Raw genomic sequence first — 23,353 nt, forward strand, 5'->3', positions numbered from 1 at the left:
ACTAATGCAAAACTGCATGGACAAGTAGAAAAATTAATGAACAAAGTATCAAGTCAGTTACTGATGAAATATCTGATTTCAGACTCAACTACCCTAGTCCAATATGAAGTTTACAGTGAACATTCTTGTTAAAACCTAACATCAAGTGTAAATAATCTCTGCTTGTTATTATGGAGAAAATACATAGTATCTATACTTACAGGACCATGTTTCCCATGATATCAGAATCATGCTGTGAAAGAAAAGAAAAACATAAAAAAGGAATTAAAATACAGCTGACACAGAAAACTAGCTATCTGCAGAAACCAGTAGCATATGGTCTCCTCATATATTCACTTAACCTATCCTAGTTCTCTGACAACTTACAAACCCTTCTACCCCAATGTCCTGCCTAATTCAGAAACGACCAAGATTTTCAGTTTTTGACATCAATGGTATTGGAGAAATTTTATAACATTAAACACATACACATTCACCTGTACACAGGAGTATCATATAGTCACATTACCTCATACCCACCACAACCCACCCAGTTCAGACTAGAGTGGGCATCCACAAACCATCCTAAATCAAATTTCATGATTTTAAGTCCCATTCATGGGGAAATTCTATAAAAGTAACATTAGATGTCCATACAAACTATACAATGCAGGATCAATCAATCACAGTGATTTATTTGAAAAACATGGTGGATTTGAAGGTTTAAAACGGCAAAAAATTTCCAGCAAATACTGCCCCCATCAAAATGGTGACTTTCATGTGCAGATGAAAGCTGCAATCTTTTTATAGTGAGACCAAAAAAAATGTCTCAAGTATCCAAGATACCAATAACCCTAGTAGCTGGTAACAAAGTGATAGTTTGCTCCCTTTATTCAAGTAGCTAAAATTTATCTTGGATTTTAAAGAGATATTGCATTTTATGAATTCCGAGTTAATTTCTTTAATTATATGTGTTTTTTCAAAAATACAAATGAGAAACAATAATATGCTTGAGATACTAACCAATCCTGACAGCCTTTTCCCAACACTCCTGCCAACAGACTCGGAGAGATCATTGAATTTTTTCTTAATTTTCTTGGGTGTGCTAGCAATGGTTAGGTCTTCATGAAGCTTGTGACAGTAAATTTCTATGGAACACTCAAAGTCATGAGGCACATTGTCACTGGAAAAGAGAAAGAAAACCACATTACTGAGAGATGCAAAATTTAAAGTTTCCATTAACTGAAAAAGATCCTAACTCTCAACAGCTGAGCTGTTGGAAAAGAACCTACCATGGATAGTTGCTAATATACACTGAAAATCCAAATGAAAGTTATCGTGAACACTGCCACAACCAGAATGTAATAAAACATGAAAACAGATGAAAGTATGCTTCACTCTAAATGACTCATCATAAAATTGTATTTCAAATATTCTTTTAAAAAATATACTTTGTGTGTGTTTGTCTGTGTGTGTGAGTGAGAGAGAGAGAGAATGAATGTGTGTGTGAATGTATGTGTGTGTTATTTAGATTTTTAAAGTAGCTTTAACAATTTTAGTCATATCATTATGATGTCTGCAGTTTATAGTAATGTTTAGCACTGGGGCATCACGCCACAGACACATCATGTCCCACCCAATTACATTATCCTGACATCAGGCTGGCCAGTCCTAACATTAACCTCTTAATGCCAAGCGCTAAGCAAGGTAGCTGCTAGTAACATTTTTATAAATCCTTGGTACAACTGGGGTTAGAACCCATGAACTCCCACATCCAAGGTGGACGCTCTAGTCACTTATGTCACCAGAGTGGTCTATACATAACTAAACCTTACCTTCATTATTGTCAAATGTATGTCTCATCCATAAGGTACTTCTTCAATATTCAAAGAATACCATATTTTTAAAAAATTATATATACTGCAACTTCTCTTTTTGTTTGTGGCACACCATTTCTCCCTGATCTTATGGTAGCTTCACCGCGAATTTTAAGACCCAAATTAACACTGTTATGCTTTAAAGTAATAAGCATGAAAGTCATGCCCATAAATAGGTCAGGTTTTACAAAACAAAGAAAATTCTTGTCCATGGAACTGAATGATTCAACAGGAATTGAAAAAAAGTGACTTCATTGTAACCCCCAAGAATTGTTAATTACAGGATGCAATCTAATTATAGCTAATGACTTACATGACAAAAATAAACAAACTTACAAGACAATGACATCTTCAAAGGCAATGTCGGTACTACTCCTGTCAACATTGTTGATCATGGATGTGTCATAGATTTCAGTACCTATTTTGACAAGACAAAATACAGCATACCGCCGGTAATCTGAAAATACAGAGAATAACACACTTTTAGTATTCTTTTCCATACAACACAGGTTAAATCCAATGCAAAGTAAGCAAAACAGCCTGTTATATTATTAAATTTCACAAGTCACTAATTGTCTACAAATTAACACTGAAGTAGCATTTAAAGAATCATCAAATTTGCAAAGATCATGGGCTCTGCATATAATGTACACAAACAAAAATCATTTAATGGATTAAATCATTTTTCTACAAAAGAAAGTCTGCACAAATGATTGCATCAATTTGCGAATCACTAAAGATTTCCTAAAATCTTGTATGCTTTAATGCTGTAATGCAATAATTATTTTTTTACTGTCCTGACTGTCACTGCAATTATATAGTCATTTTTCTTTTCATTAGTTAATATGTCATAATCATATCACTGTAATCCAATCTCATCTCTCATAATCATATCAATGTACATCCAATTTCATCTCTCATAATCGTATCAATGTACATCCAATTTCATCTCTCATAATCATATCTATGTTATGTCCAATCTCGTCTCTCATAATCATATCACTGTACATCCAATCTCATCTCTCATAATCATATCATTGTTCAATTTCATCTCTCATAATCATGTCACTGTACATCCAATCATATCTCTCATAATTATAGCACTGTATATCCAATCTCTTCTAAAGTTCAAGGCAAACAAAAAGACATCAGAATCAAAGCAATGTTTTGGTTCAGGTTACAGGACCATGTCACAAACTTAACTCCCAAACAGTGTCTGCAGGCAGTGGTATATACAACATGATATGGGGAGATGTTTGTTCACATTAGACATCAAATCACTGGTTTATATGTTGTTACCTCATTAGGTTTGGTTTGATTTGGTTTGGTTTGTTATTTTATATTACAGCAACACAAGTTGCTTATAATGAGGCTATTGGAGTAAAGAGCCTTGCTCAAGGACACACCATCGTAAGCGACCTGGGCTGATCCATTGGTAGGGTTTGAGTGCGTACCCTTTCAATGATGAGCCTGACATGCAAACTGATGAGACACCATGAGGCTCACCACTTAAAGGGTACAAGCTCAAATCCTACCAATGGATCAACCCTTGTGTCAGGATTGTTTTGAGTTCCCATTTAATAGATATTTCTTTAAAAATGATGTGAAAACAAGAACTGGCATTAACATAATAAGCTTATATAATTCAACTTGTGGTAGTTTCCTTTTGTGAATGTAAGCAGTGAATTTGTGAATTTGCCATTTTTGTAGAGAACCAATTTTCAGGAATTTCTTAATCACTACAATCCATAAATTTAAAGACAAAGAAAACAAAACAATGAAACAAAAAGATGCCTTAACCATTCCATGAAAATTACAATGTGTCATAAAAACAAAAGAATGCCTTCTCCAAACCAAGAATTTAAAGACAAAGAAACAAAAAACCTATTATAAAGACAAAAGGATTCCTTCCACAACCCATGAGTCCAAATGCAAACTACACAACCCAGATCTGTTAATGGCATGGAATAATGTACTGGCAGTTCCGAGTCTCTGAAGTTTGTTAAGAGATAGTTATCAGTAGAACAAACATCATAGACCCCGGTCTGCCAGTATTATCTTACTGCATATCAAGGTATATGGACTGGACTTGTACCCAAGTACAATTACTATTAAAGAAAGAAAGTATAATCTGCCTGTAAGTACAAAAACTGAAAGATAAATTAACAGTATACTGATAAATGAATACTAGCAACAAATGATAAAAAATGGGGCTTGCATCTTCATTGTGAAAAGCTGCTACTGCAAGCAGAGAAAAACCACAAACTGACAGCAATCAGCATTTACAAAAAAGTTGTCTTTACAAAGCCTGCTTATCATGACTGCAAGATTCTTTCATGCCTCTGACATGTATATAAGCAAGGATATGAAAAGGCTAAAAGATGTTCTTACCTCCCTTGTTCTTGAAATGATCTGTATCTTTCCACATGAGAGGAATCCTGAGGTCTGAGTTTTAAAACAAATAATTATATTTACTATTCAGAAGAAAGAAAACAATATATATACATGAATTTGAGAGATTGTCCACTACAGAAATTTGTTATATGCTTCTTCTTTAAAAATATGGACATTACGAATAACACAAATAACTCTTACAACCAGCCACCTGAGAAAATATGAACTCATTAAAACCAGAAAAACTAGTCTCCTGTCAATGAATATTAACCTATGTGAATGTTTGTCAAATGTATTGAATCAATACCATGTATTTCAATATCTGACCATCTTGCACCTGGTACTCTATGATCCTGTTGATGGGACTGCAAAAAATGATTCACAAGGTTATCTGAGACTGCATTATTCAACATATTAAGATATTTCCACACATCTGTTTTGTTATGTTCCTCTCCCTAGATATGAAAGTATTTGACCTTATTACTTAATTCAGATATCAAAACATGTACTGGATAAAGAACATCTGTGTACCTGAAAGTCCTATCCAACTATTTCAATACAGATTAATTTTATTCCCTGAGATGAGAAATGCATATGGAACTGATGGGAAACACATCATACCAGCATTACGGAACAATACCCCTCACATTAATGCAGATAAGGTGGCAAAAATTCAACAATCTTGTCTAGAAAAAAAAACATTTAATAATATTTTGATCATTTAGATGCTTGCAGATATTAAATATCAAATGCTTACACGTTCATACTTTACACATAATAATTTTTATATATAGTGACTACTCTCTAAAAAGCTATTTTTCAAACAACATCAGAAACTTTGAAACTATAATGGTTCCTTAAAAGTGAGAGAAGATGGCTGACTTTTCTGCTCATTATTCAGTTTTCTTGATTCATGGATTTATTTATATCAAAGCAAAGAATGAAAAAAGTACAACAAGCAATGAGCATTTTTTAAGTTCAACAGGTGGTGACCGAGTCTGGTAATTTCTCTGGGGAAAAAATTGGCAACCATGTGCATACTGCATTAAACTGGATAACACCTGCCAAAGATCTTCTGAAAAGAAATTTGCAAGTGTTATTCAAGGTAAGATTATATTAACAGAATTCTAAGTATAACTACAGTTACCATAGCTCCTCAAGTCCCCTGCTATTTCACTGGTGGTGGAGACTTGAGAAAGGTTTCTACCAACAGTGAAATAGCAAAAGACTTGAGAAGGTAATGTAGCCTCAACTAGTCTGCATAAAGTTTTAACTTAACAGAAAAATTTGAAAAGAAACACATGGAAAGATGTTCAAGGAACATAAATGTCCAACATATTGCCTGAAAATTGATCTAATGTATAACTATATAGACAGGAGAGTAAATGGACTGACAGACAATTGTTGCACTTTACGCCTCTATCCTTTTCATGTTTGTTTTGGCATATTTAATAAATCAAACAATTTTTCATACCTGACAAACCAATCTTGGCTTTACATGGAAGCTGGCTTCCTTCTGGTCTGAAACAGCAAGAATATTTTACAAATTAACAATTTAGATTACCAAAAACGTGGATTCAGATTTGTACTGTAAGAACTTTTTTTCAATACGTTAGCATTTGAACAGACTAGCATTTCAAAATGGCTAGCATTTGCATAAGCTGATATTTTAGTAGGATATCATTTGAATAGGTTAACATTTGAATAAGCAAGCATTTCACCTAGCTAGCATTTTGAATAAGCAAGCATATGAATAGACTAGCATTTCAGCAAGCTAACATTTCACCAAACTAGTATTTAAGTAGACTAGCATTTGAATAGGCTAGTATTTCAGAAAGCTAGCATTCCAGTAGATTAGCATTTCAATAGGCTAGCATTTTAATAGGCTAGTATTTCAGCAGGCTAGCATTTGAATAGGCTAGTGTTTCAGTAGGCTAACATTGGAATAAGCTAGTATTTGAATAGGCCATTTGAAAAGGCTAGTATTTCAGTAGGCTAACATTTGAATAGGCTAGTATTTCAGTAGACTAGCATTTGAATAGGCTAGTATTTCAGAAGGATAGCATTTGAATAGCCAAGCATTTCAGTCGGCTAACATTTGAACAGGCTACCAATTCAGTAGGTTAGCATTTGAATAGGCTTGTATTTCAGTAGGCTAACATTTGAATAGGCTTGTATTTCAGTAGACTAGCATTTGAATAGGCCAGTATTTTAGAAGGATAGCATTTGAATAGGCTAGTGTTTCAAAAGGATAGCATTTGAATAGACTAGCATTTCAGTAGGCTAACATTTGAACAGGCTACTAATTCAGCAGGTTAGCATTTGGATAGACTACTGTTTCAGTAGGCTAGTATTTGGATAGGCCAGTATAACGGTATGTGAATATGTGAGCAAGTTGGGCATAACATCATATTTTCCTGTTTACAGCTTGCCATCCAACTATAAAATGTGCTACTGACTCTAATCTGCTATTGAATGATGTGCTGGTAGACAATAAACTTGTCTGTTCATTATTGCCATAAATGGTACAAAAAAGTGTCAGCATATACAGGTATTGTATCAGACAATGTGCCAGCACATACAGGTAATGTGATGGTAGATCTGCAATGCATACATCTCCTAGCACATACAGTAATGTTATGTCATGCAACTGGAGACAAAATGGTAAAGTAATAGCAGATCTGTATCTATGCCACCAAATATCACTAAATCTGTGTTATTTCATTCATGCAGCATATTTGTGGCCTGGAGTGTTTGTATCTTCAGGTCATTCAAAATATGCAATCCACATCACTTGTGTTGCTTTTAACATTCATAACTATTTTATGTTGAACATTTTTAAGTCTCAAAATATCATGAAAACTGTATACTGATAAAATTTTGATTTTACTATATTAAAAACTTACAATGTCCTCCCTGTTGCCTCCACGGTCTTTCTTCTTTGTAACTCAGACATATACGAGATAATTCTGTTGTTGGAGGTCAGGAGATTTTTGGCAGCCTCTATCATCTGAGCTGGGTGTTTGGATGCAGCCAGGAGTCTGGCTGTCCCCTCTCGCATCTTAATCTCATGGTCAATTTTCTGCTGAAGATCAGGATCCTGAAATAAACCAGATGGTTTATCATACTTTTTGTTGCATGAATTGAAAATTAAATGAATGTTATTACCCTATATAGAGCTACTTTTACATGAGTGCTCATTTTTTATGTATTTAATTTAACAGTTGGATGTTTGCCTTGTATCTAATTGTTTCCAAGCCAAAGCAATAAATGAAGATCTAATGGTTTAGCTGGTCTTATGAATAAATCAATGGACATTGTTCTGAAGGCCTCAGATATAAAATAAAATCTAATTGTTTTGGGGGCATCAAAAATCAAATAAAATATAATTCTGGAGGCCTCGGAATTCAAATAAAATCTAATTGTTTTGGAAGCCTCATAAATAAATTAATATTAAAAAAAATTGCAACAAAAAATATCTAATTGTCCGGCAGATCTTAGCAATAGATTAAATATCTTATAAGCCTTATAAAATTAATATATAATTATTTTGCAAGCCTAGCCACAAATTAATATCTAATTACTTTGCAGGCCTAAGCATTATTTTTATATTTGTTTTGTAGAACATAGCAAAACATAATAACACTGGATAAATTGCCATTTAGCAGCATTTAAGACATGATCCTTGCAGATTGGTAGATTTAAATTTCTATGTAGAGAAATGTTGAAGATTTCTGTGGGAGTGTGGCCAACTGGAGTCTCCACTCAAGTTACCTGGTAAGCTGGCACTAAAATTAACAATGTAAATATGCTGGAAAATTGATTTGTATTGATCACCTGTTGAAATTGAGAGCCATTTTCATCCAATCAAAACCAAAATACAATATCTGAACAAAACTATATTGGGAAAAGTACAGACCAGGCTGCATGTATATGCTGTGTAAATCACACAAGATCACAAGACTAGGAATTACATGCACTTTCTCAAATGTTACAAAAAACAGACAAAAATCAAGTGGAATGGTCTGTAGCAAAAGGAGTGGTACTTCAGATGATTTAGTCTGAAGATTCTGTTCTCCATATGTCTTTCATAATACATTAATTCATTACAATCTTGTGTAGTGAGCCAACCAGCCTTTCTAGAACTATTGCTTCAATATGACAGTATGAACAGAACCATTTGTGTGGGTGACAATTACTATATATACATCCTTACAAGATGAATCCAACTGCAAACTGCACAGATCCAGATACACTGCTGCATGTGCCAACAGATCCAGTTCTGTGCAGTTTGTTAGGAGTAATCAGTAGAACAAACAACATGGACCCTGATCTGTAGGTGCATTATGATACAGCAGACCAGGATGTTTACTGTTTGCAATTTGACTAGACTTATATAAGTATTTATGGTGCAGGACAACATGGGTGTAGCTAACATCATTTTGCATGGAACTATTTTCTACCCCAGAAAGAGCCAGAATTTTACCGTCACTTCCTGCAAGTAAGAAAATGGTGCACGCTGTACCATCGTTTTCTAATTGCATACTCTCAAATGTGGGTGGATCTACTTTAATCATGAGGTTTCCTGGTAACAGCAGCACCCTAGTGATGTAATGACAATATTAGTCGAAAACAAATCTCTCACAGCGACATTAGTTAAGAAACTTTGCCTTATATGTAAAATATCTGAAAGGTCCAAACCATGATTTGGTCAACACAACAATGAAAAAGGGTTCCTCTTTCTTTTAAAGTAGATAATACAGCCAAAAGATACATCTGAAACAAGACCACATTCAAATATCGAGTACCAAAACATTACTGAGCTATATAACAAGAATATCATTATCACAGCAATGAAATTATAATTGCTAGATCACGTCTTGTCAACATAAGTCTCAAAATGAACCAGATTTTCTCAATGCTGACGAGACATGATATCTAGCAATCATAATTGCATTATTGTGATAATAATATAAATGTATAGGTGTCAATTACTAGACTATCAGCAGAATCGACTATGGGTATAAATTACTCAAATTTGAAAGCTATGCAGTTTTTATAATTATAATTGAGGGTCAGCACACTTCAATAGGACAGGTTACGAACTGCACAGATGTAACGCAATGAGTAATGACCACATGCCCAAACAATAGCCTGCACTTAGGCTGTTATCTTAAACCATTTAGACAAACTTTGCAACATGTTTACTGCGTTTCAATAGGTTGAGTTAACTGAAAGCGATGTTCTTGGGGCAAAATTATCTTACAGTCTAATGGTAAGTGCTACTTCGTATTCATTGATATAAGCGGAGTATAGCTTTTAAGTGTAAGCATCACAATAAGTACACTCAAATTTTGTTCTGTTTCTCCATAAGCAATAAAGATCTGCATGTCATGACTTGTGGGTAAATTCTATTTATATCAATAAGGCAAATTTGTAACCTGCCCTACTGCTGATGTCCAGTTATCACAGCATAAATCTGTCAACTTTTGTACCAGTGTGACAGGTATAGTTTGATATCTTCATCTATTTGCCTGTGGATTAAAGCTGTCTACTGCAGAAAGGTTCTTAAGAAGAGATACAAATTACATTCTTTTCATTAGAGTCATGTGTCATTAAAACTTGTCTTCAAAGGCAAAGTTTTGGTTCATGTGTCACAAATAAAAGCCATATGATGGGGTTTTTTATTCCCTAGTTGAAATAGACTTCTCAAATAAGCCAATGTAGAACAACTGGCTAATCCAGATTATGTTTTAAAGACTCCTGTCCTCTGTTTTAGAGTTACAAATAATCATTAGTGCAAACTGAGTTTTTTGTCATACTGCACAAAACAAACTAAGGTCCATGACTAATTTAAATTGGTGATGACTTAATTTCTAGGTTGGATTAATGTGAGCTGGACACAGTAAACTTTTGTGGAACAAAAACTTGAGAGAGAATATAACATACACATGATTTTACACAAAATTTTAGGATTTTATTAATATTGCACAATAATAATAATAATAATAATAGGAATAGTAATAATATCATCATGGTATTTGTTCAGAAAACAATGTTGAAAAGTGTTCCTGCACTGAGGGGACACGTGTGTAACAGTTAGTTTTGCTTTCGCTAATGGGTGCTCACTTTTGACAGGTTCGACTATTTGTATGGGTGTGAATTACAAGACAATTAGTATGAGCAGAACCGTGTGTGTGTGTGTGTCTGAATTACAAGACAGTTTTAAACAGAACCAACTGTTTGGGTCTCAATTATTTAATTCCTTGGGATGTTTAGACTATCCTATAATCTTTCTGTATAAGACTTTTAAAAAAATGTAAAACAATGAATTGACATCGATGCTGTTACTTTCTAAATTAGCTCTCAGAAAAGTGACACCAAGTACTGTGATACTTTCTCACTAAAGCACTTTGTAACATAGCAATAAAAGTGGATCACAATAGATGCCATAAAAGTGGATCACAATAGATGCCATAAAAGTATACCATGATATATGTCATACAAGTGTACCATGATATATGCCATAAAAGTGTACCATAACATATGGCATAAAAGTGTACCATGATATATGCCATAAAAGTGTACCATGATATATGCCATAAAAGTGTACCACAATATATGGCATAAAAATGTACCATTATGCATGCCATACAAGTGTATCTATGATATATGGGAAGGCTGCCTCATTACCATAACCATAAAGGTGTACAATTATATATATATATTGGTTAGGCTACCTTATGAAAAGTATATCCTGTCACACTGTATATAGAGAGGCTACCTTATGAAAAGTATATCCTGTTACACTGTATACAGGGAGGCATAACCTTATAACATAAAAATGTATCATGATGTACAGGTGAGGCTACGTTATTAACAGAGCCATAAGAGTGTACCATGATATATGGGTAGGGCTAACTTATGAACAGAGCCATAAAAGTGTATCCTGTTATACAGTAAATGAATCATAGCTTGTGACTATATATGGAGTCAATGTAATCACATTTCTTATCATATATCAAGAATTATCTTTCTGTGTTTTGTCACTGCCATCTCACCACTGTCTGCATAGGTTTGAGTCTCAGGCTCGGCCAATGTGGGTATGTGAGAAAGCTTGCTGGGTTGGTGGTTCTTTCCAGGTATTCACGGGTTCATTAGTACTGGCCACCATGTAAAGCCTATCTTGTATTAAAAAATGGTGTTAAACCATATAACAACATCTGTGTTTTGTTTTCTTTTGGAATAAAATTTTCACTGGTCTAGAAAATACATAATAAGAATTAAATGAACAGGACAGCTCAAGAAAAATTAAAAGTTTTCGTTTTGTATTTGTGCCTCTCGATTAGTGACTATGAAGATGCTTATCCTAATTGTTCTGTACACAATTCTGGCAAACCCTGTACCATCTTACTTCTGTTTTTCAACTTTACAAAAAAAACCACTACATATTTCAATATCAGGTTTATGCTACATTGTATGAATGTATCAAATTACTGTCCTGCACAATGGAATTAATATGCCATCAAATTTGGTACTTAAGATACTAAAAAATAAAAGCAAACATATGATAAATGATTATAATTGTTACACATAACAATCCTAAAAATAAGATAAAATGTCATTCATAAAGCTTTGCTTTACCTTCATCACTTGTCTGAAAAACGGAGAAAGTCACACAACTTAGTATTAACCAAGATAATTGAAGTTACAACTGAAGCAATATTCAAAATCAGCTTGTTCCCTCCTCTGTGTTTGTACCAGTGGTAACTGCTGATGGAGACAGTTTGTAAAACAGGATAAATCCACTTGAACAACATACTCAATTTGTAACAAACCATGATTCCAGGTCACATACTGTATCTACTCACTTATAAGTCAAGTACAACTACACACCCAGATCAGCCATTGCATAATGTGTTGACAGATATGGGCCTGTGTAGTTTGTTAGGATTCATCAGTGGAACACAAAAAAACAACATAAAACCTGATCTGCAGGTGCATTAAGCTACAGCAAATCAAGATCTTTGTTGTTTGCACTTTGACTCAACTTGTATACCGTATATTCACTCAATGAAAATTCCACCATGAGACATTTGCTTACAGCATATGAACTGACAATAATAGAACCAAAAGAACGATGGCTGACCATCCAATACACTGCAAAAGCTTCAACAGCCAACAAGTTGGTGTAGACAATTTCCTATGGTTGTATATGAATGACTACTGAAGAAAGGACAATAAGAAAGTCAATAACAATGGGTTTTTTTTAACCAAAAAGGTCATCCATTACACTGCAACTGAACAACTTCAATAGCCTGCAAGTTGGTGTAGATAATTTCCTCTCATTGTTACTGAAGAAAAGACAATAATAATTTTTTTAATCAAATAGGAAAAGTAGCTGCAATTATGAACTATTTTAATGTACACTCTCATTTTCATCTAATTTCTGCTGAGGAAGCACAACCAATTAAAGTGCACAGTTTCAGTGAGATTTCAAAACAGATTTCAGTCAGGACAAGTGATAAATTACCCAGTAACATTACAAATCATTAATTTGTCACCATAATTCAGATTTTTCTTGATGCTGTTGAGTTTAAAACGGAAAAGTATGAAAAGTAAACAGAGTTCAGAAATGTAAGTATGTCTGCATGTATGTGTGTGTGTGTATGTGTGTGTAGATGAATGGATGGATGGATGTGTGTATGCTGCCAACTAATCATAAAGTTACAATAAATGTTTTTTTTTAAAAATAAATCGCAAAAAGGGAACTGGAAGACAGTGCCTTCCAGATAAATGTAAACATGAAATATGTGATAAATATAAAATGTAAATATGATACAATTCTATAAAATGTATCTAATATTAAAAGAGTAGTACACACACACATATAACCCCTCAGAATTCCCAGATTTTCTTTGCTGTTCATGTCCAATTACCATACATGTCCCACATGGTGCAAATAGACAAACTGGCCCAATTGTGTTCCACCTGAAGTGGACATTGGCATGTTTCACCCCTCTGGAGGTGTGCATGAGTCAGCAAAGTAACAGAATTTTGACATTATGCCCTTAAAGTAAAGTGCTGTATCTGGGACAGTGGTCAACGATTTAAGTGCATATTAAACAAATTCCTTTAGAGAATGCCCATAATGGAAATCTGAGCAGCACCATAACATTCAGGATCAACTTGAACTATGTGTGTGTGTGTGTGGGGGGGATGGGTGAGTGTGTGTGGGTACTTGTGGGTGTGGGTGTAAATGTGTGTGTGTGTGTGTGTGTGTGTGTGTGTGTGTGTGTGTGTGTGTGTGTGTGTGTGTGTGAGAGAGAGTGAGTGTGTGTATGTGTGTGTTTGTCAAGTTTTATGACAATCCTCCAAATAGTTCAGGAAGTAGTGATAACAGGCTTGTGCTAATGGATGGACAGCTGTCAGGCAGAGGACAACAAGCCATCACATCAGCTCTTTTGGTCACTGAGTAACAGAGTTAAAAACTGGGTTTGAAATTAGGCCACAGTAGCTCAGTTGGCAGAACATCAGATTCCTAATACAAGGTTTGTGAATTCAACATCCTTCCAGCCAACCAATTTAGACAATCCTTTCAGGCCAACCAATTTAGACAATCCTTCCAGGCCAACCAATTTAGACAATCCTTCCAGGCCAACCAATTTAGACAATCTTGGTGTGTCTGATGGAAAGGCACTTTGCTCCTTGGCATGATACAGTAAAATAAGGTACTCAAAGCACCATACAAAACCAACAAAGACAACTACATCACGATAACCTCTATTTAAACAGATTATGTTTTGTAAATCGAGTAAACAGTGGGACATCCTGAATTAACAATGACACAGTCTTGACTATAATAGGGATTTCCTGAGGAGTTATTCTTGCTGTGTGACTCATTCTTCATTCAAAGTCAAACTTCACCAACCACATGGCAATTATTTTCTTGTGGTTTAATTGGTCTTCGTGAGACTGAAATTTTTCCTTATATTCAAACAGATACCTGTGTATCTATGACAAATGGCCTATGATACCTGTGTATCTATGACAAATGGCCTATGCTAAGAAATGATGTGTGTATTACAGTGTATTACTCTCACTGACATACAAATGATCTCATACTTCATTCACTACAAAAATAGATACAAAGTCATTTCTATACAAAAGAAAACAATAAAAGCAAAGCTTTAGGGCACTTTAGTTACAAGCAAATAAACTGGTGTCTGATTTAATTTCAGTGATCTCATTAGTTTCAAAGTTCAATATGTTGGCACAAATGCATTTTCATATCAGTAATTATATTGGATTGCTCACTTTACTAGTCTTTCTTTAATATTCCCATAGTAATTTAAAGTGTATGGAAACCTCATGTCTATTTCTATTCACTTAGAACAGAAAGCAGAAATAACACGTTTTTGTCTTTTTCTGCTGCTCTGTGTCATCATTATAGGTAAAACCTGTAATAATGTGATGCTCGGGGTCCAAAAAATAACATTGTGATATAAGCAGGTTCACGTTAAAAATTTTTTATAAAAACTTCCCCATAGAAATGCGCACTGACATTTCAATGTCATCAGTCTTAACTAACCTCTTGATCATATAATCTTCTAGGATACGAATAATCGGCTTTTCCTAGAGCATGTATTTAGGAAAAGAGTCACCTTAAATTAAAAAATGGGAGCCATGCTGCCATCACATTATAAGCGGAAGTGCATTATAATGAATCACGTTATAATGGTTTTTACCTGTATTTTAAAAACATTCAAGGAAAGATATACTGTTGAAAAAATATATAACCAACTACTTATTTCTTGATGATTTGAAAAGAGCTCAAGTAATTTCTGCAGTTCTCAACTAAATATTTATTCTGTATCAGAAACAAATACTTTGCTGGGTAGTGAGGTCTCCAACAGGATATAATACACGTGCCTGAATTATGATTCTCAGAGGATTGGACTCAAAAGATGTTAAATGAGCTGTATATCATAGTTCTTTGCCAATAACAAAAGCAAAATTTTAATAATGGCAGGGTGTTGAACTGTACTCTGCCCATATTATTAAAATGGACCCTGCATTGTTCAGAACTGTTAGACTTAATTTCAGTAATGTTCTACATGATAGGCTTTTTATCCAAATTGATATGCATGCCCCTCAGTTCATTTCTACATTTATCAACTTTAATTTTAGTTGGCACCTAAGAACCAATACAGTGCTGAAGCTGCCATCAAAATCTATTAAGACATACACACATCATATGTACATTATTTAGAATTTGTTTACCCAAACTTATAATACAGTGAAACTTAAATTATGGACATTTCAATATAAAGAACATCCATAAAACGCTTCAACATAAAGTGCATTGATGTATGCAGGACACATCAATCTAATAGTCATTTTGGTATAAAGACTACCCTGTATAACTTACACATTCATAAAATATACACTTCAATATAAAGGACAGTGTTTGCCTTTACCCTTCATTTGTGCATCAGAGACCCCCATTTCTTTTCAAATTGCACCCCGCCATGACATCAAGGTTTTTTTTAAATACATGTACTCAATCTAACCTCAGGTTCTCACACCAAGGAGATTATTTTACATTCAGGCATGCATTCCTAGGGATACACTAAAGGATATCAGTATATATCTGACATATGGTCACTTTGGAATAAAGACACCTCAATATAAAGTTTGCCTACATATAATCAACATTAAAAAAATCACAACCTTTTATTTACCTATTCTTTTTAATTAGAAAAAGGATTTTTTTTCCTACCTCCTTAGTTGTCATTTAGAGATATAGACTAAACTTAATGACTTTGCACCTTGTCTGGAATAATGATTTACTGTACAAGCTTATGAGACAAAAATGATTAGTTGTTTATGAATAATGTTTAAATATTAAAGAGATATAACAAGCTGTAGTATTCATGATCAAATTAATTATGTAAGAAATAACTGTCTCTACAAGAAATGAAAAGATGATTTTTATATTATTTTTATTTAAAGGGTGGCATTAAGTACTTTTGAGTGAAATGGACTGTGTCCTTTTTTTATGCCTATGTACACTTCCAACCTGATTATATATACACACATAAACTCACTTATTATAAGTTTTCTGTAAATTGCAAACAACAAAGATCTTGATATGCCACAGCATAATGCATCTGCAGATCGGGTTTTTTTCTACTGATTTTTCCTAACAAACTGCACAGACCCAGATCTGCTTGTACAAAATGCAAACACAGATCTGGTTATGTGCTTTTTGAAGTTGGACTCATCTTATAAGCAAGTACTTACAGTACCATCAGGAAAACAGTACCTGTTACCAATGAAACAGATTTTGCCGTCTTGGCTTCATATTGAATCAAATGTAAAAAATACATTTCATAGACTCATTCATATTTTAAATTACAGTGTCTATATAACACAGATCAATTCACTCCACTGTTAAGTCTTATTTCCATCCCCCACCCATGTGTCGCATTCCCATCCCCCACCCATATGTATTGCATTCCCATCCCCCCACCCATATTTATCACAAGGTCAATTACTATACATTGTGGGTTTAAATAAACCTTGGGACCAATGCCTTTTAATATATGAGAGTAAGAGAGAGAGCGAGAGATTGCAAGTTATAACCCCAGGCCATAGCTTGTATGCCCCCCCAAGGCAATGCCTGGGGTCTCATTTAAAAGCTCATATGACATGTGTTCACACTTGCAACACTGATCACTCGTAAATTCTGAAACATGATTATATCACAACTGGATATTAATTTAAATTTATGTAAAATTTATGTAAAATACCACAGACTGTATTAAAATTTGAAAACTCTCATGCAAGTCATATCCAACTGCAAACAGCACAAACCCTGATCTTCCATGTGCCAACAGATCTGGGTTTAAGCATTTTGTTAGGAATAATCAGTAGAACACAGACCATGATCTACCAATGCATTATGTGATGGCTGATCAGTCTATGTTGTTACAATTGAACTTACAAGTGAGTAAAACTGCACAAGTACAAAGCAGCCTCAATCCTATCACCCTTAAGCAGTACTGTACAGTATACACTTGCTTATAATACAAGTCCAACTGCAAACTGCATAGACCCAGATCTGCCATCATAGGATGATACAGCAGATCTGGGTCTGAGAGTTTGTTAGGAGTAATCTGTTGAACAAATAATACAGACCCTGATCAGAAGACACATTATGCTATAGCAGATCAGGATCTTTGTTATTTGCAGCTTGACTCATCTTATGAGTGAGTATAGATGACACAGATGTACTTGCTGGTAGGTCAGGTCAAGAGAGAGGAAGAGAGAGAGAGAGAGAGAGAGAGAGAGAGAGAGAGAGAGAGAGAGAGAGAGAGAGAGTTAGTTCTGAACCAGGACTGGGGGATTAAATAGCTTCCACTGTCTGCAAACTATGGGATAATTACCTGGTTGGCACATAACTATCTACTAGGGTATGCTGTTGATGGAACTGTCACCCACCCATTTTGCACCCACCAACTATCCCCAACACACAGAGCCTCATAGAAAGGTTTCATTTATTAAAATACCCTTATAGAAAAAAGAACCACATGAACTTTCCATTATCTTTTGCAGTCAGCAGACAAGCTGCGTCAATAAAAGCTAGATATGTGAAAAGTGACTATTACCAAGTCATGTAGGTCATGTATGTTTGTGTTAACAAAAGAAGGGCTGTACCAGTTCAGCTGTCCATGATCTAAAGTCTGTTGGAGATTGTTTGATCAATAGTTTGATCCTGACCCTATTTGAACTATGTTCTGGCTTGATGAATCATATAATTATCATGTATGCCATATCTGATATGGTACATGTTTTGATGTATATGATATACATGTACTAGTATTTTAGAATATAACAAAGTTGATTCACACACACACACACACACACACACACACTCTCTCTCTCACACATGAAAGCTATAAAAGTGACCAATGTTGTCAGATAACCTTATACACCTCTCACTCGATAAGTTCCACCCAGGCATGTATCACATTTTTATACAAGAAATTACCCCAAAATTGGCCCCAATTTGTTATTCATGAAGAAAATCTGTGTGATTTGGACTTTTAACATAGCTTTAAACATTTTTTTAGTCCTACTGCTACAATGACTGCAGTATCGCCGTTTATAGTGATGTCTAACTCTGAGGCATCATGTCACAGACATGTAGCATAATGTCCTACCCAGTCACATTATCCTGACACCAGGCTGACCAGTCCTAACACTAACTTCAATGCTGAGCGCCAAGCGAGGCAGCTGTTAGTACCATTTTTGTAAGTCTTTGGTATGACTCGGCCGGGGTTTGAACCCATGACCTCCTGCATCCGAGACGGACACTCTAATCACTTAGGACACCAGTGCGATCTGAAGAAAACTATAATCAAATGATATCATGATATCATACTCTCTTTATTGATGAAAATGGTGGTTTGAATCAGCATCTTGAAATTCTCAACTTGTAATAAGTCAGATATTTTGTTAAATTATCTTCTCAGTACACTACAGATAAGAATATTTGATGGCACTTTAATAAAATACCAATTATGCAAGTTTTGTCAAGTGAAATTTATGTTTTAGGTGTATTTTTTTAGCTTGGTATTAGTGTAATCAACATATTGTATTCAAATGAGAAAAAATGAAAAATATCAATCTGTAATCACAGCTAGTCCCTGACTGTTTCTGTAAGAACTTAATTAAATGTAGACCATGTTTTGATCTCTGACATCTAGAAGTATTTGTTGTATTGTTGGAATTGATTAAAATCAGACCTGTTTTGTATAATCACATAATTATGTCGTTTGTATCAAATCAAAGGGGGTGCAATGAAAGAAAAGTTAAAAGACATGCAAATCCTACCTGCATAAGACCTAAGTCATGTCAAGTCAACTTGTTTCTTATTATGTAAGTAATATAAGTATACTAGCCTGCTTATTCACCAATGTGACCAAAAATAGCAAGGCAACCATGCAAAATGAGTGTTTGGTTCATAAAAAGATTTGTTTCATACAGTTCATTATGATTTCCAGTTTGTGATGAACTTATAATTCATGAATTTTCACTCCGAGATTTCCTCAAGAATGTCAAGTTTCACTATTACTTGCAGTAAAATCATGGCATCAATATTTTACTAATAGAACAATAATTTTTTTTTTAATGTTTCAACACTGACATTTGTCACATGAAATAAAATTAAATAAAAAAGTTCCAATTTTGATAACGACTTTTATTTGTTCAGTTTTTAACATGACTGGCAATTGATAATTGTGATTCCACACAAGATTTCTTGGGCAGTTATTATAACCATAGTTGCTAACAATCTGATTAAAATCAGATCTCCACTGGCATGTGAAGATCCGACAGCCACTGATTTGGGGTCAAGTTCTGGTGACCTATGTTATTACCAACAACACTAATTTTATCAGCCAATCAGATTAAGTCTCATACCTTTGTGATTGGGAGACCAAGCAGTGTGCCAAATGACCTGATTCACTTTCAAATTTCTGAAAGCTGCACTTCCAATGGCTAATACAAAGGTCACCTGAACATGACCACCTAAGCTGTTGCTGTCAGATATTTAGGTATGACAGTGGAGAACTTATTTTATTCAGATTGTAGTTGCTACCATCATGACTGAATGCAGAATTGCTAAATTTCTATTTATCAAGTGATTAAAGCTGGCTTACCACAAACACTGCAACATTTACTGCTAAACATTCTTATGTTAGAAACAGAAGCATTCAATCAAGCTACACTTACAGTACTACTACAAACATCAGAATATTTACAGCAGAGGCCTCACAGCTGTCTAAAATATCAAGTCAGGGCATCACACTACTACTTGCCTTTGATGTCTGGGTATTTGGTTCATGTCCCCAAGAAAAATGCACCATTTGTGTTCTTTTTTAATAGCACTGTACATGTTTAGAACTCGGTCTACATGTATCAAGTGTATGTTTGTTCCTTCTTTGATATAAACTTTTTATTTACAGAAGTAATCGTGTAAAGTACATACAATCAAGCAAAATATATAGGATTGAGCAGCGAGCATAAACTTTTTTCCTCACGAATAATATTTACTTTATAATATTACTTCTTTTTTAAATTTATTATGAATGTGTTCAGTAGGTAATGTTCGGGGGGTGGGGGGGGTAATCTATATAAATAAGTGTTTTAATTTTTTTTTCAGCACATGTTATATGTGGCAGCAACAATCTTTGGTGGAGGAAGTCCCTGGGAAGACCATGAGAAACACCAACCCAAGGAAGCTATTTGCAAGCTTTCTCACATGCCCATGATGACCAAGCCGAGACTCAAACCTATGTGAACAGACGTGAGTGAGATGCAAAGGCAAGTGCCTTAGACCACCTGAGGACAATCAAGAAAATACAATGAAACTCACACCCACAAAAAGAGAGTGGCACAGTACAAAAAAAAGTTACATTTTGGTGTAGCAAAGAAAAACTATCAAAATAATGATAATGTCTAATTAAAGAAAAGGTACAAATAGCAAATAACAATATGTCAAGAAAGGAATTAATTGTCTATGAAAAAGGTAAATAAAATTGCTGCAAGCTACCAACACTCTGCTGATAGGCATTACCTATTTATTTTAGCTTAATTCACAAGGTGCGATCTATAAACAAGGAATGTCACTTTTAGCTTTGACATCCTGCATAAGTGACACAATGAGAAACAAATATATGAAAGTACTTATATTACAAGGAAGGTTGTGGAAAGACCTATGTGCAATAAAATAATAATAATAATAAAACACCAACAAAATCGGCAATGTGGCAGGAAAGAAAATAGGCACCTTGGGGTAAAAAGAGCACTTGTCAATTCAAATTTTCCACATGCTCATATCTGCAATATCCACTATCTTTCTTTATGACCACGATCACTGCCAGTCCATTTGAGTGAATGGGCAGCATTTCAATGGACTGGACAGAGTGTCCCATTGAGTTGAATAGTTGGGGTGTATCATGTTGACCTTGATTCTGATATGACCTTTGTGATTAAGAATTCTTTTTCTGAAGTCAGCTGCTTCACAAACATTACATGGCAATAGCATGTTGGCAAAACAACCCAACTTTAGAATAGGCCACATAGTAACATTACAGGTATGGTGGCAGCCTAATTGGTTGGTCTAATTACATTAACACTGACATTTTGTTTCTTTTAAACTTCTTCGGGAATCAGGCGTCTGTTCAATCCTAGCTAGCTCTCTCTCTCTCTCACTCTCTCACACACCCATTTTCAATGAGTTTGAAAAGTAAATTTTTTCATTTTTTACATTGTACTGATTAGATGAAATTAAAAAGATTATGATAATCTCATTCTGAAAAGAAATACAGTTCTTGTTGTAGGGTTTAATGCCATTTTTCAGCACAAGATCATGGCGGCCAGTATTATTGGTGGAGAAAGAACCCTGTGAAACCCCAAGAAGAACCACCGACTCACAAGAAGCTACTGGCAAGCTTTCTCACATACCCACGTTAGCCGAGCCTGAGACTCGAACCCATGCACAGAGGTGAGATGGCAGTGATCTGGAATGGTGAGCTCTTTATACCGCTTGGCCACTCTAGGCCCCAAAAAAAAATATATACAGATGTACATTTGCCTTGGGACTAACACATAAGGGTGATATGATGAAAAGCTCTCAAAGGATGCTGATCAAGGTACCTGCCTGGTTTGCATATCACATTTGGAATAATTTACCCTTGCATCAATTACATTATTGCTGAATCCTGCGACCATGACAACCTTAATAAGGCCTGATAAAATGCTGATTCTAAATTAACACTGATAGGCATAGTGCTGTGTTCCTGAGCAACCAAAGTTTTCCATCAATATTACACAATCACATGTGCAATTCATACAGTTATCCATGACCTGAATCAATAGACAATTTTAGTATTGCCACTGACAGTAACATAAGAGAGCCAAGAAAAGTATCATGAACATTCAACAATTCATACAACTCCAAACATAAATCTGGACCTGCTAATTGATAATGCACCAGCAGATCTGGGTCTATGTTGTTCTACTGATTACTCGTAACAATCTGCATGGACCCAGATCTGCCAGCTCATTATGCAATGGCAGGTTATGGTCTACACAGTTTGAAGCTGAATCCAATGTGTGCACGAGTTTATTTACAGTACTGTGGCCATAACATTTCTATTCCAATTGGAAGCAATGTAAATATGTTTTGACCCACGTGGGGGATGGGGGACGACAGCATGGACGATTCAAAATTGGACCAACGTTTCAATGTGTTTTAAATGTGCCCAAACAATCTTTTATTAGGCTTGGGTATGTTAAATATTCACAATCTATAGCCAATGGGATGCTCCCTGTCCTTATGGTTGTGCAACATCATACACGTATATGTTTATGAAATGATGTCCTTTCACTGCCAAACAGTATGCAATTAAACAGCATACTATTGAACCACAGACAGACATACACAACACAGAGACCAATGTAAAGAGCTCTTCTGAACACATATCAAATCAATTATCAACTAGTTCTTTCAGTTTAATTCTGTAACCCCCTTTTTTTTTAAAAGTTCGTAAATTACACTACATGCACAGAAAGACAATATTGCAATCTTAAAGTTGTTTTTAATGCATACTGACTTGTTTAAAGAAATTTTAATGAAATGCTGCCTTGCTGGAAAAAGTACTTTTAATGAAATGCTGATTTGTATGAATTACATCAAATGACATGCTAAATTGTTTAATAAATACTTTTAATGAAATGCTAACCTGTTCGAACAATACTTTTTCTTTTTAGTGTGTTGTTGAACCTATCTTCAGCACATTATGGGCTATACATGGCAGCCAGTATCTTTTTGGAGTAAGAAGAATCACCAATCCATGGGAAACTTTCTCACATATTCTAGCTCATAAGGATAGAAGCGAGATGTGCGAGTGATCTGTAAAGGCAAGCATCTTGGACCACTTGGCCACCCGGGGCTCCAAGAAGTCTTCTGTCACCTTACAGAGTGGTCTGTAAAGGCAAGTGCCTTAGACCACTTGGCCACCTGTGGCTCC

General features: G+C 34.9%; 1 protein-coding gene across 6 annotated transcripts in view; it reads right to left on the bottom strand.

Moving 5' to 3' along the window:
- The window catches only part of LOC149772505 (rhotekin-like), a 75,291-nt gene that overhangs the window by 13,416 nt on the left and 38,522 nt on the right, over positions 1 to 23,353 (bottom strand). For 5 of the 6 annotated variants that reach the window (XM_089947717.1, XM_089947722.1, XM_089947721.1 and 2 more), the window contains 6 exons: positions 7,157 to 7,350; positions 5,725 to 5,771; positions 4,248 to 4,301; positions 2,193 to 2,313; positions 1,003 to 1,162; positions 201 to 232 (listed from right to left, as the gene is read on the bottom strand). In XM_089947717.1, coding sequence (XP_089803843.1) covers positions 201 to 232; positions 1,003 to 1,162; positions 2,193 to 2,313; positions 4,248 to 4,301; positions 5,725 to 5,771; positions 7,157 to 7,350 — 608 coding nt within the window. Of the gene's footprint in view, positions 1 to 200; positions 233 to 1,002; positions 1,163 to 2,192; positions 2,314 to 4,247; positions 4,302 to 5,724; positions 5,772 to 7,156; positions 7,351 to 11,894; positions 12,101 to 23,353 lie in introns of those variants that run through there. The other variant, XM_089947723.1, reaches the window with a different exon arrangement.

Source organism: Sinohyriopsis cumingii, unplaced genomic scaffold (assembly GCF_028554795.1).
Source record: "Sinohyriopsis cumingii isolate HCF-2022 unplaced genomic scaffold, ASM2855479v2 utg001437l, whole genome shotgun sequence".
NCBI lineage: Eukaryota > Metazoa > Mollusca > Bivalvia > Unionida > Unionidae > Sinohyriopsis > Sinohyriopsis cumingii.